Genomic DNA, 14,667 nt, shown 5'->3' with positions numbered 1-14,667 from the left:
AGAGATTCAATTTGGTGGAGCCTCCAACATTAGTGAGAATCTGAAACCTTGTATGATTTTAATTGTGTTTTTAATGTGTGTAAACAATATAATCAATGCCCGGATCATGGGAAGTTGAAAAGGAATTGATTAATTAATTTTAATATTGTTTTTTTTGCTACGTTTTGGTTCATCAATTCCTTACAGATCATACTAGAACAATGCTCATCAGAAATCTAGTTAGGGAACATATCATCCAGACCTTCCATATTGGCCACAGGAAACGCTGAACCTAAGAGATTCTTGTAAAAACTCAGAAAAGTTCCCGCCAAATCCCTATGCTCCAACAAAACACCAAAATCAGAGAGGACCTTATCAATTCTTCTAACACTTTGAGCAGACTGAAGAGACTTGTGGAAAAAAGGCCGAATTTTAGTCTCCAACACTTAGCCAGTACACCTTGGATTTCAACTAAAGGAACCTCTCCTCATTAAAAAGGGCCTCTCTAATCGCCGAAGAGAACACCACCTCAAGATCATGAATCTCTCTATTATTAGGATCACGATCAAGAGCACTGTGAAGAGTCTCACTTCATTTCTCAAAATTTCAACATTTCCTACTAATGTGACCTTATTTCTTGTTTAAAGCCCTGAAAAATGGCTTGAGAGACTTTAGCTTGCTTACCACAAAGAACATGGGGACTCGTGGAATAGAACAGGCCCAAGCCTTTTGACCAATACCCTTAAACTCAAGTGTGTGAACCAAGTAGTTGAGGAACTTGAACGGGTGGAGCTTGAAAGAGCAAAACTTTGGGAAAGACATAACCAAAGGTCTGTGGTCGCTCAAACCTGGGGGCCAGAAGAAAGAGTTCACTCTAGGAAACTTGGCAACAAACGGCAATTACCCATCACTTGGTTGAGCTTTTTAGGGACACCATTATTCCCATGAGGTTTCTCACTCCATGTAAACATAAGACTTGCTTGATTAAGATCATTAACTTCTAAATCTTCAACACACTCATGGAAATCAGTCATCCCCAAAGAAACCGAAGAAAAACCTCCCAAACTTTCACAAAGATGAAGTGTAGAATTAAAATCACCAATGATAGTCCAAGGAAAAACCCTTACCCCAATTTTATGACTTCTTACAAAATCCAACAGCTCGAGTCTCTTCATATGATCATTCTCAACATACACAAAAGAAGCATGAAACTCATCCTCATCATTAATATCCTTCATAAAACAATGGATGACTTGATCGGTCATCTCACCCTATAACAATTCTGCTACCCTTAGAACCACAATAAACATTAGAGACCCAATTTCCACCTATGGAAAACACCATCAAAGATACAATTAACATTTGGAGCCGCCGCACGGGTCTCCAACAAGGCACAAAGTGCAAGATGTTTAGCTTTCATAATCAAACATCGAAGCCAAGTCTAAATCAACATTTGAAGCCTCAGAACCCATCTCACAATCCTCATCCATCCCTTTTTCAACCAAAGAAACCAAAGCTTGCTCTTCAATCATCAGCTCCCCTTTAGTCCCTGGTTCCATAGCAAGCATTTCCCAAACAAATACCTTTCTTCCACTTAATTAGGCGGACTGATTTGTCTTTTTAAGAGTTGATTTTTTGAATGGGTGAAGGAGAAATAGACGAAACACCATTTGAAGCCCCATTCCAAACCGCTTAGTGCCTCTTAAGGCCATTGGATTGGACAGTTGACATGGTAGGAGAGTTGGTGTTGGAGCTGATCGACACCTTACCTTTACCTTTACGGACAACCTTTGTAAACCCATCCCTCTCAACTTCAAAAGATACAACCCCAACAGGACTTTTTTCCAATGGCTTCTGAAAATACAGACGTGTTATCCGCATGCCTAAAAACTAAACACCTCCCACATTAAGAAAGCCTTCATTGGTAATCCACCCTAACTTCCATGGGTTTCTGTTCACTGTTTTTGTCCAAGGGCATCCTCATTCTAATCATTTCCGGCAATTTTCGTGATGTATCAACTTCAAGGAGGATTTTCGCAAAACCAATGCAACCAAGCTTATCTTGGCACGTCTCTTCCGTAATCTTGTCCAAAGCCATCGGCCTACCCATCGTACTAGCCATATAGCTCAAACCAATCAGACTCCAGAACTCCATCAGAACATCATGGAATTTGACCCATAATGGAACATATTTGGGACACACTTTATTAAGCTCCATTCTCGGGTGCCATTTATGTAGTAACATAGGCTTATTCTGAAACAACCAAGGCCCATCCTCCAAGCAATTCGACATAGCCTCCTCATCTTCAAATTTTAAAAAGAAAAAGGTCTTATTGTTTAACATAATATCTTTAAGACCATATCTTTGCCACATTTTCATTGCAAAATGTTGGACGACATGGAACAGAGGTTTCTTATCAATAAAAGAGCCAACCAAGCAAGTCTCCCATTTCCTCCTCCCTTCAAGAGCAACTGAGAGAAGGGGGCAACCCATAACAATACCGTCATGTTCAACCGTTGGCTAAAAGTAAGTCAATTTAATTTTTTTTCGTTTTGCGATGATCCATCGTCCACGAACCGTTCTGCCCAATAGACATGCCAGAATCCAGATTCACCTCCTTAATAGGACCAACGTCAACCACCTTTTCAGCATGGCAAACATTAATACTACCAGTCCCCTTAACGTACACAACAAAGTTTCCATTAAGCACATAAGCATTACCTTGGCCAGCACCCGAACTAGCCTTCACTTGACAAACCATCTCAGGCCCCACTGGAATCACACTACCATCAAACAACATTGGCGTCCTACCAATACAATTCCAAATACTACTTGTGCACAATCCATCCAATTGATTCATGGTCACACAATTACCTTGCCCTTTTCTCCCACTCAAATCATCACAAACAACCCACCCATCTGTAGTCACACATCTCGACCTACTAGCATTTTGTTTGCCTTGCCCAAAAGAGCCAATAGTCGAATCCTCTACACCAAATTGAGCTTTTCTCAAGCTGAGATCAGAATCTCTAACCTTTCCCTTTGGCATCCCAATTGGAATCTTGTCGGAAGCTAGCCTACTAGCATTACCTACAGCCTCCCCATACTTTCTCACAGAAAGGCTTCAAGACCAATCCCGATTACTTTTAACTACCATTGAGTTCCCCCCACATGCTAAGAGGCACCCTCCATGACTTTCAAATCCACCACAATACACGTCCTACTCCTTATAACTTCCAATGCAACATAATTCAGAATCGGCTCAGAGATCTCTTTTTGCCCCTATTCAGACACCAAACAACCCGAATGCACCTTTCCACCATAATCCACAATAGACAAAAGAACTTCCTTTTCAGCATAATGAGCTCCATCAACACTTCTCACATTACTAGAAATCTCAGAGATAACCATAACTTCCGATCCCTCACCTGACGACACATGGCTCGGCAAGTCACTACCCATCTTTCTCACTCGACGGAGCTGCGATTTGGCTCCAGCTCCCTCCAAACCATCCTTACCCTGTTCATAAACTGTTAGACCCGAAAGACCGCCTCGAGTTCCAAGAAAAGCCCTGGTCGAAACCCAAGCGGCTACTGGCGACAGTAGTGCGAAGGAATGAGGACCACCCAACATAGAGAAAGGTTTCTCTTTCTATCTCTTTCTTTAAGGGCTCCTTTTTTGTTTAGGCACATATACTTCTCTATATAGTTTTGCTACTATAAATAAAGCAACAAAAGTCTAAAATTGGTCGTCAGAACTTTTGTATTGAAAATTCCTCCAAATAGAAGAACCCTAAAAAGAGAGAAAATGGTGGATCGCTGAGTTTAGAATTCATAATTATTGTATGCTAGATCTTTTTTTTTTAAAAAAAAAAGAGAGAAAATGGTGGATCGCTAAGTTTAGAATTCATAGTTATTGTATGCTAGATTTTTTTTTTTTTTTTTTTTTTTTTTTTTTTTTTTGTTGGGGGGGTGGTGGGGGGGGTTGGTGGTGGTTTGGGTCGGAGGATAAGGTAAGAATGAAACATATGGGACAAAATATACAAAGATACGAGAGGCATGCCCTCGTATGCTAGATCTTGGGTTTTATTTTAGAATTAGTTTTTAAATAATGTGATTATTATTATCTAATTCTATCATATATAAGAGCATCCGAAATTCATTTGCCTAATTTGATGAATGTAGTTGTGCCATTTAGCTTATGAATCATTAATTTGAAGAGATGTTCATTTTAAAACAATAACAAAAGTGGAGTTCTTTAGGGGTTAGAATTTATATATGTATACCATTTTTATTTTTTATTTTATTTTATTTTTGGATAAGGTAATTATATACGTATACGAAGCATGTTAGACTTAGATGTGTTTATATAGATATATATCTTGAATAACTTTTAGTAATAATAATAAATTTATAAATATTAAACAATGAGATGTCTTTAGTTTGACATTGGCGCAAATACAGTTACTCGCCTGAAAAATCGAAGACTGAATTCAAGTGATTTGCACTAGTCTTTAATTGTTATTTATTTTTATTTATATATATAATGAAATTACGTGCACAGGAAAAAACCATATGGATTGTTGCAGAGCTTGAGACGGAATTACCCTGCTGATATTGCTTAAGAAAAGTATAATCTCCAGGTCAGTGACGGTTTGAAACTACAATACGCAACTAATATAACATGCAGAAACTTGCCACTCCCTTTAGATTTTAGTACAGCAAAAGTGGTTCAACATCACACCCTATCTCTCGGAATAGGTCAAGATCAATAATCTATACCTTACAACCTCCATCTCTTCAGCAGTGACAAAATTGACAGTTAATATCTAACTGACATGCATTTTTCTCCATAACCCTTTCGACATGCCTCTTTTGCCTGAATTATCCCAGTGGGGAATCAGCTGGATAAAGTCAGTGGCTTCTAATTTTTCCTAATGGTCAAATATGTAAGATCATTTTACAAGCCCAAACAAGGCATGCCTGAGCATGTTTATATCTAAGATACTGAATGCCTCCTACTCCTAGAAGGGGTTGACTTTGTTTCCTCTGCGGTGGCAGAGCCAGGACTTGGGCTCCCTGATGTGTCGGAGCTACTAATTTCACCATTTCTTTCTTTGCCTGACCAGAGCTTTGAAAAGAGTTTTGACAAGAGAACACCTTTCATTTTTCCCGCAGCAACTTTCTCAGCATCATTTTTAGCACCATCATTCCAGGTTTTATCACCGCCTGCTAACCTTAGAGTTGCAAGCTCCCCCTTCAAAGCCCTTATATCCTCCGTTGTTGCCACTGCATCCCAATCCTCCTCAGTGTTGGTTGTAGTAGACCGTGAGCTCCCATGAGATCCACCAGGGAGTAAAGACCTCATGGACCCTGGTAGGTCAGGTGTGCTGTTGCCAGCAGCCGATGTTGAGGCTCTTATCTGCTCAAAGAAGAGGACTTGCACAACCACTCGCAAGGGAAGTCGCTCATTTTGCACGGCATGCATACACGCTTCTGCTGATAACTTCCTGCAGTCCATCAACCTGCAGATTTTCTTCCTCTCGCTTTTGCTAATCCCAGGGTGTTCCTGCACCATAAAAAATCTGTTATTGTCCTTGACTCCTTGACTCCTTGACTAAGCATCTGAAACTTAACTATATTTTGATAACAGCAAGCAGAGTTATGATAGTTTCTTGTCATGAATGAGGTAGGTACAAAGAAAATGGAGATCTTAGCTGCCAATAATTGCAATGCTATATCAATTTCAAAATGAAACCTTAATAAAGAGATGCCAACAACTACAAGTGTATGCAAACATCATCCACGATCTCCATGAAAAATCTTTATAGAAGGTAACCATTAGAAATGAAAGTGTGACCATAACTTTTATCTAGGAACAACAGAAGCATAAATATGCAAATTGTTGTCAGTGAGTGTGTCAATAGTGAAAAATAAAGTATGTCTTTTGGATAGAATCACTGATATTAACCAAAAAGAAAAAAAAAGAAAAAAAAAAAAAAGAACACTAATTGGTTTAAAGATACTTGAAAAATAGGAGCTTACCTTCAGATACATGTCAATGGCACGGTAAAGTCCATCATGGGACAGTCTTGGGAAACTTGACACGATTTCAGCAAGATTGACAAATTTTGTAATAGGTAGGTTGGGATCCTGGGCAACTTCAGCTAGGTAGCCATCAACCAGCTTTGCTACCTTCACCTTTGAAGCATCTGTTACTATTGCAGGGCTTCTAATCTCCTGTATTTCATTTTCAATAGGAAGCTCAGTCTGAGCACTCTGCTGAGTCTGCTCATATGTCACAAACTCTTCAACTAGGCATTGCACCATATCAATATCATATACTATTGTTTCCCCAGGTGGAGCTTGGATCAAAAGATCAGCCACTGTAGCCTCCTCTAGCTGGTGGCCAATTTTCCTCATCAACTCTCTTCTTTCCATTTCTCCACATTCCAATAGAATTGCGGCTCTTAACAACTTAAGCAGGAAGCCACAGGGAACACTACCTCTCTCTGTGGGCAACAGCCAAAGAATGGTCTCCGCTAAAGATCTATATTTTGTCACATCAACATTCTGTGTCATACCCTTGCTAAACCCTGGCAACCTTCGCATGGCATACGCACTCAAGGCCTCTCCAATTATGTCACCAGAAACTCTTCCTTTTGTTTTGATTGTTGTTATCACCCTCTTATATAAATCTATATGAAGCTCACAGAGATCTTCCACCCACCAGTCCTTTGGAACCAATTGTGGTTTTCTAACACCATTCCAAAGAGGATCATTCCCATTTTCAGATGGCAATTTTTTCCTGTTATAGGTATATGACCATTCCACCTTGGAAGTATCAATTGAAGCCTTGGTAGCTATAGAATCAAGACAGTGGCTGACAATCTTAAGTTCCTCAGACCATGGAAGAAGAGACCTTGTAGTCTGAAGAACAATAATTGAATCTTTCCAGCTACGGAAGATGCTGGAGCTGAGAAAGACGTCAATTTTGTAAATTAGGTTGCCCTTTTCAACTGTTTCAAACATCTCAAGGTATTCTGCTGCACATCGAGCTGCAACCACATTGTACGCATTGAGAGTGACTGTCATACCATAACAGAACTTGGCACATATTTCAAAAGCTGCAGGCCCACCAGGAATATCCTGGATGTTAATTTCATCACTGTTATCATCATTTGTTGTTGCAACCAACTTCTGCAAGCGTGCACTCCGAGATAGAAGGGGGAACTGCACAATACTGCCAATCTTAGTAATGACCAAAACCCATTATCACCAATAGAAAGCGTGCCAAATGATAATATTATGTTAATCTTTCTGAAATTGGCCAAGTAGGTCAGACTATCAACAGACATGTACTGAATGGCCGTGACCTGCAATTGATTGTTGACAACTGTCTAAAGAGACTGATCAACTCTAGGTCTCAGTTCCCTACTTCTGAATGGCATTTAACATGTGAAGAACACAAGAGTAGAAGCAGATATATCTGGATAAGTAACACACATGTACTAAACATTATTAAATTGTAGAGTTCAATTACTATTGACCTGTTATTTTATCTATGTTAATGCATAGTAAATTTAATCAAGGTTTAGCATCTTGTTCTAGGTCATACGAGTTTCATACCTTATGCAGATAGAATTTCACATCCCCAACATTAACAACTATGTCTGTTGTCAGCTCAGTAGCCACATACCTGCACATAAAACTAGTCCTCAATTTACATTAACAATAAACTTAATTGACAAATGTTTACTTAATTTGGAATCATGAAAACAAAGGGAAATAAGGAAAAGTACAGCTTATTCATTGCAGGGATTGCAAAAAGTAGATGTAGTACCACGGATGCTTTTGTTTATATGATAACGATTATGAAATTCTATATATTCAATATACTCAATGATAAAGATACCTCCCCTAGTATACAATGATAAATTTTTGCTACTAAGTGTATTTAACAGGTTCTGATAGTAGCTTAACGTAATTACTAAAAGGGGAAAAGAAGAGTTACACTTATTCATGCAAATATAAAGAAAGTATAATAGATTCACACATTTTAAATTTGACACAAAAGCTAAAACTTATGGACAAAATGACAAAATATATGTTTTTTTTTACTAAATTTTTCTTTAAAAAGTTACAAATAAAAATACCAGGCGAAACATACCTAATGGTTTTAAAGGTTAAAAATGGTAAGATTTAAAACTAGAAAAATGAAAGAGAAATCAAATTGCTCCACTTCATACTATGTAGCTACATAAAGACAAGTTTACACTTGAAAGGGTAAGTTAATATACGGAAATTATGTTTTATTGTGATACTTGAAAATTGATGGCTTGACAGAAGCTAGATTTGTAATAATAAAAACGAATTTTTCAATTGTCAAGTTCCTCCTCCAGAAGTAGAAGGAAAAGAACACATTGCTTTAGCATTTGTACCAAAAACGAACAAATTGCTACCAAGCTAACAGAATATTGCTTAAGAAGCCAAACATGCCCTAAAGCATTAGAGATAAAAAGCCATTGTGCAGCTCTGTTCCCACCACGCTATGACCTTGGACGGCTGATCTGGATATTATCCTAACTTTACCATTTCTCAGAGGAAGTTTGACATTCTTGGCATTGAAGATGCCCTTACTTTTTCAGATTGATCATTCATAGAAATGATAGAGCTCAGAGGCATCACATCCTCAAAAAACTTATGCATGTGAAACAGGAAACGTGGTTGGGAACAGACAATCTCAGTGGGACTGTGAATGATAAAGGTCAATAACACACTGAAACACATACCCAATGAAAAAAAAAATTAGTAGCTCCTCACAGAAGCAGAGAAAAATCTTGAGCTCACCTAATATTGTCTCCCTCGGTCTGAAATGAATCAGGCTTGGATCCAAGTTTCATAAACTTCATTTTGCCAAGTGAATGATCGGTTCCTCAGTTTTCTTTCTAACGATTCCAATTTCACCAAATCCACAGAAATTCCACCGCGGCCAATCACAATATTGCCAGTCAGACTTCAAGTAAACTACAGAAGTACAAATCGAACACCTGATTGTTATCAACTGGTGTTTGAATAATGAGAAATGGATCAGAGTAAAATCTAATAAGTTTCTTAGTGTGACCGAATCTTCCCCACAAACCAAGGCCAAAGAAGAGAAAGACAGAGATAAAGAGAAAGAGAGAGCGAGTGGTGATAGTGTGATTTTCAACTAATTGTTCACTTAAATGGGAAGGGACTGAAAGAAGTGGTTGGTTCCTCTATTGGTAACAGAGGCCACGGAGCCCGGGCAAAGAGGGTCAAGTGAAGGAGACATTACCTAAAGACTCTCAAAACATAAATGATTTTCATGACCAGAGACACCCCCACTTGCTCAAAACTGACACCACCGCCCTTAACGTATTTGTTTATCTATTCAATTCTCTCTTTCTTTGTTTTCTTTTTTCAAAGAATCACACACTACGGAGACCTTTTCTGGTCCACAAAGTTTCAAAACCCAAAACACAGATACATTCCTTTACAATACAAAATCTTCTTTCAACTTTGCTCCTTACAACTCCTGCAACAAAAAAAAACAGCATATTTCGATATGAGTTGAAGAAACTACCAAAATGGTTGGCAATAAGCATCAATTTTGGAGGTTTCCAAAAGGAAGATTATGCAAGAGAACATCAATACCAACAAAGTTGTTGCAAGAAAGTAGCGAATAGTGTTATTAAATTTATCAGAATCAAACTCGGATTTTGACACAGAAATGAATTCAAGAACATCCCCAGTTTTTTCACCAAACAAAGCATTAAAAATCAATCAACAAAAACTCATGCTCAGCTTGAAAACACAACCCAATAAAAATCTCCTCGTGTAATTTCACACCACATGTAAGATGTTAAACAAACCTAACAACACAAAATGATATCACATCAACAAAATCACCGCTACAAGACTAACTCCAACCCAAGTGGTAGCCCGTAGCCAACTCATGCTCAGATAGAACAAATAAAAAAATAAATCATAAATACGAAAACAACTAAAACCCACCTCAAATGAAAGCATAACAAACCAAATCAGAACCAGCTAACAAAATTCAAAAGCAGAAAAATTTAAATAGACCATCAAAACTTGAAGAAGTTTAACTCAATTCACTCTAAGAATATAAAATGAAAGGTATTGATTGATTTATGAAGCATACCTGGAAATGGTTTGGACTCTACAAGGGTGTTAGAACGTTATAAAGCAAGTAAAGTGGGTATGGAGTATGATCGGTTTAACAAGTACAAAGAATCAAAAATCCGTATGAATGACAATGTTATTGTTATGTTAGGAGCATGCATAAACACAGGAGGTAAAAGAATAGCCAAAAGCCTAACCCCACAAAACACAAGAACCACCCAACAAAAACCCAAAAGAAAAAGAGCAAGATTTCAGAAAGATGAGCTGTTCCTCATCTTTTGATAGCCACCACATCTACACAATCAAATAAAGCCAAAGCCCAGAATGTTCTCTTTCTCAGCTTTGAATCAGCACCACCGCCCCCACCACCACCACTACTATTACAATACCACCTATAAATCTCTCCTTTATTAATTGGTTTTTGCTTCGTTTTACTACAACAATAAAACTGTTTACTTGCACAAAAAGCTCCAACAAGAAAGCAAGTAAAGAAGAATTAAGAGATGAGGGAGAGGCCCCCACAAAAGCAAAGAAACTCTGAATAAGATTACAATTACAATTACAATGTAAATGCACGCCAATTCTGACAAGGCATAACTTTGGTGCTCCCCTTATGTTATACAAACTGACTCACTCACTTTACCTTGGTTTTTTTTTTTTTTTAAAATAAATTTTTGTGAGTGATTCTACCGAACACCGCCTGTGTACCAGAAAACGACCTATCCATTTCCCTCTCGTACTTTGATAATAATGCCTTCCATCTCACTTTTTTAATTATTTTTTTATTCATTTCTCTCTTGTTTTCTTAACTCGTGATTTCAATCAAGATCATCATGCCTCTTCACTAGATTCTGCATTTCACATGCCCTTTCACTTTATAACTAGGCCACTTTTCTATAAATATAAAACTCATATTTTCACATTAATTAAAATTATCTCCTTAAACCATTAAATTCAACATTCTTCTGAAACTATTATTACCACTCTTAATATGAGATAAATCTTTTAGTTTCTAACTACATTGGACCAAAAGTTATAGTTGACATCTTTAAGGAGTAGAGGACAAAAACCAAAGTTTTTAATATTCTGCTTGTCTCCAAATCTGTTTTGTTAATCTTTTTAATTTCGGGTGATTCAAAATATATCACTCGTCAACTAGGGCATCTCCTGTTTTTGTAAAAATATTATTCTTAATATTCTATTTTTAGAATCCTATTTTAAACATCTCCTAAATATAACATATAAATATTTCGATAAGGAACAAGGTGCCGAAAAAAAAGTGTAAAGTAAGGCATGAATGTGTATTTATCAGTAAGAATACGAACTATGAAATAACCTGAATAAAACCTTCTTTAAAATCACAATAGTTCCTGCAAATTCTTTTATGTTTTTTATGAATTGTTCATTCAAACCCTTTTTAAATTCTAAGGGGTTGGCACACTTTTTGAGTTTTTTGTAATAAACTTGAAACCACCTCCACAATAATTACGGCTTATTAATTCTTTGAGTTTTTATAGTGTTCAAAACCTTGGAGATAGATGAAGTGCGCACATGCAAACTGGTTGAATACTCTGAATAATAAAAATAAGAATAAATAATGACCCTTTTTTTTTGTTTTTTGCATGATGTGTTTAGTAATTAGTTAATATCATATTGATGACGTTACCGAATTAATTAGTAAATTCATCAGTATTTGTAAAATTACAAAGATTGAAGGAGTAGGTATCCAATGCATTAGAGTGAGATTAAATAATAAAAACGTCAATTAATAATTTTATTGTTGAATTGTTTAGTAATTAATTAGTCCAATCAAAACAATGAAGTCTCACTTCTCTGGTTGTGGACAAATTGTGACCACAACACTTACTCTTATCCAATCTTTTCTGTTCACCTCACATGCAATGCTCCAATCCACTCTCTCCAATGACACTAGAAATTTCAATCACTTAGGTTTTATCATATTCTCCCCCTTAAATAACACATCCCCATGATAATGCTCAGTTTTATTAATATTAATTTGCATCAAGAATCTCTTCACTCCTTATTAAGTTTTTTTAGGCTGCACACCTGATGCAGATTTGTTAATTCATTAAAGAAAACTGGTCCTGTAGAAATAGAATCAATGCATGATGAGACTGATTATACTTGAAGAAATGTCAGGCCTCATTAATTAAAATATTACACAGGGTTCTTCTCTCTTCTTTTGGGAAGACATTTTTCAAGTTACAGTGAGTTAACTTCATTTGTCTTGAGAGGAAATAATCCATTTTTGAAGTCAAAGGGCTCATTAGTGTCAGAGTAGCGAAGCACAAGAGGTGTTGTGGTTGTGGAGACTGAAAGGTCCTACATTGTGAAGATGGAGAGGTTTAGCATCTGAAGGGAAGGGAATACCCACAAGCTTTGTAAATATGTGGGCACTGTTGAAGGATCGTGTTAATGACATTTTGTGTTTGGCCTATGTCAACTTAGAGCCATACCATGTGGTTTTGTTGGTGAAGAAGAACAACATTATCTGATACTTTATCAACACGTTATCTTTTTTTTATATCTAAATGGGAAATTTCCTGATTTTGAGGATACCACCATTTGCTTCACTCTTTGGCCTTATTACTCATCCGCACTTCTGAATATTGAATTCCTTTCAATGGAGATATATATTTAAAGAGATTTTAAATCTTTTAAGAGTGCATTCATTTAGTATTATAAAACAAAAAGTTCCTTTAAATAATTAAAAGACTATTTTATCATGTTTGATTTGAATCAATATTTCAAGTAGAGTTATTGTACATGTCATTTTCATAACACACTAAATCAGGGTTTTTATTTTTATTTTTCTAAAGAAATTAATGAATATATTTAGCAATTTACAATTGATCCTATATTAGTTTTTTTTTTTTTTTTTTTTAATGAGATTATCTAAACTAGTTTATGTGTATCTTAATTAATATTCTAATATCTTAAAATTAATGACTAAATAAACCTCTCACTAATCATTTCTATTAATATTTGTGAGAATTCAAATTAAAAAATTTATGAAAACTCTTTTTACTCTATTAAGTGGTGACATCCAAACGGTGGTTTCCGTATACTAATTTATTTGCAATCGATTCGAAAGAGATCAATAAGAGGAGGCATTATTGTATAATTAATTTCCTAGAAATGAAGTAATTATGGCAAAGCACGTGGCCTCAGATTCTCAAGTGTCATGGTTAAAAGCATCAGGAAGCTATGAAGTAAAATATAGAGAGACTGAGATGAACTCATCATGTTGGACTGTTGGTCAATATTTTGAAGTGATAACTTAAAAAGCAAAAGATCTCCTCTGACAGCCTTCAGAAAAGATTAATTTTGATAGTTAAAGCTCAAATCTTCGTATTCGGCTTCAATGAATTTGCAAGAAATTGACCTGCCCTTTTTCTTTTTTCTTTTTTCATTAATTATTTCCCTCAGAAAAATTATATAGTGTATCGGTGTGGTTTCCATTCTAAAGTAATTCTGTACACAATAAAGACTACTATAATCACACATCACACAAGAATTTAATTTTGAATTATTTTTCAATTTATTGAGCTGAATTCTAAATTACAAAATCTTTAATGAAAATTAGAATGCTAAGGAGATTAATTTCTCAAATACAATCCTTGGAATTCTAAAGAGATTAATTTCTCAAATACAATCTCAAAGGGTCAGTCAAGAATATTATTCTCTTTATTAGCTTATTAGTTTCGAATCTTGGGACCACTTATCACATTTGTGATTCACAATAAATTTTTGGGATTAATAAAAATATGCGTAAGTTGGCCAGCCCAATCATTCAAAAAAAATATATTCTCAAACACAGTTGTATATATATTCATATCCATATGAAATCGGGAGGAAATGATAAAAGGAAAAAAAAAGTTGTTTTGATTTAAGAATACTTATTTGCCGCAATCGATTTTGCTTTATAGATGCTTTAGAACTTATTAAAATGACATTTAAAATACTGCCTAAGACACCCTAAATAAATCAACAAAATCACGAGCGAAAAGAGGAAACTGTTTGCGTGTGGTTGAATGATTCATACACAATATTGCTGTGATTATGGCATGATTTAGCAGTTAGGCGATTACTAATTAGCAAAAATGTATATATAATTAAACCAGAGCCCACCATTTATTTTTGATGATATGATAGATGCATGTAACCTAATCATAATCTACGAAGAATTATTGCTTAGTAAACTGGGTGGTCCATATGGACCATTTCCGAAGAGTTAGGCTTTCTTCTTTCGAGAACGATGCATTGTTTAAAGCTTTAATGGCTAAAAGTGGTTTAATATATATTCTTCAAAGTGGCAATGCATCCAACCAGAATAATGAACATGCATGGTGTTGCTGTATAACAAAGTACATAAACTCATGATGGCCCCCCTCACTCGGTCACATGAATTCTGAGAATCAATAGAAGAAAGCAAAAGAAAATATCACACGTAAGAATCTAATGATGCATATCATGACAAATGGTGATGGAAGAAGG

General features: G+C 36.1%; 1 protein-coding gene across 1 annotated transcript; it reads right to left on the bottom strand.

Moving 5' to 3' along the window:
• Positions 1-4,571: 4,571 nt before the first annotated feature.
• On the bottom strand, positions 4,572-9,031 carry LOC116111391 (BTB/POZ domain-containing protein NPY5-like). Its single transcript, XM_031397586.1, has 4 exons — positions 8,830-9,031; positions 7,609-7,678; positions 6,025-7,212; positions 4,572-5,548 (listed from the first exon to the last, which is right to left on the bottom strand). Exons 1-4 carry the CDS (start codon positions 8,889-8,891, stop codon positions 4,979-4,981), a joined length of 1,890 nt encoding a protein of 629 aa, XP_031253446.1. The 5' UTR covers positions 8,892-9,031; the 3' UTR covers positions 4,572-4,978.
• Positions 9,032-14,667: the final 5,636 nt, after the last annotated feature.

The sequence above is a fragment of the Pistacia vera genome, unplaced genomic scaffold (assembly GCF_008641045.1).
Source record: "Pistacia vera cultivar Batoury unplaced genomic scaffold, PisVer_v2 Contig633, whole genome shotgun sequence".
In the NCBI taxonomy this organism is placed as follows: Eukaryota; Viridiplantae; Streptophyta; class Magnoliopsida; order Sapindales; family Anacardiaceae; genus Pistacia; species Pistacia vera.
Note: the sequence above shows the minus strand (reverse complement) of the source record. Positions and strands in the feature narration are given on the sequence as shown.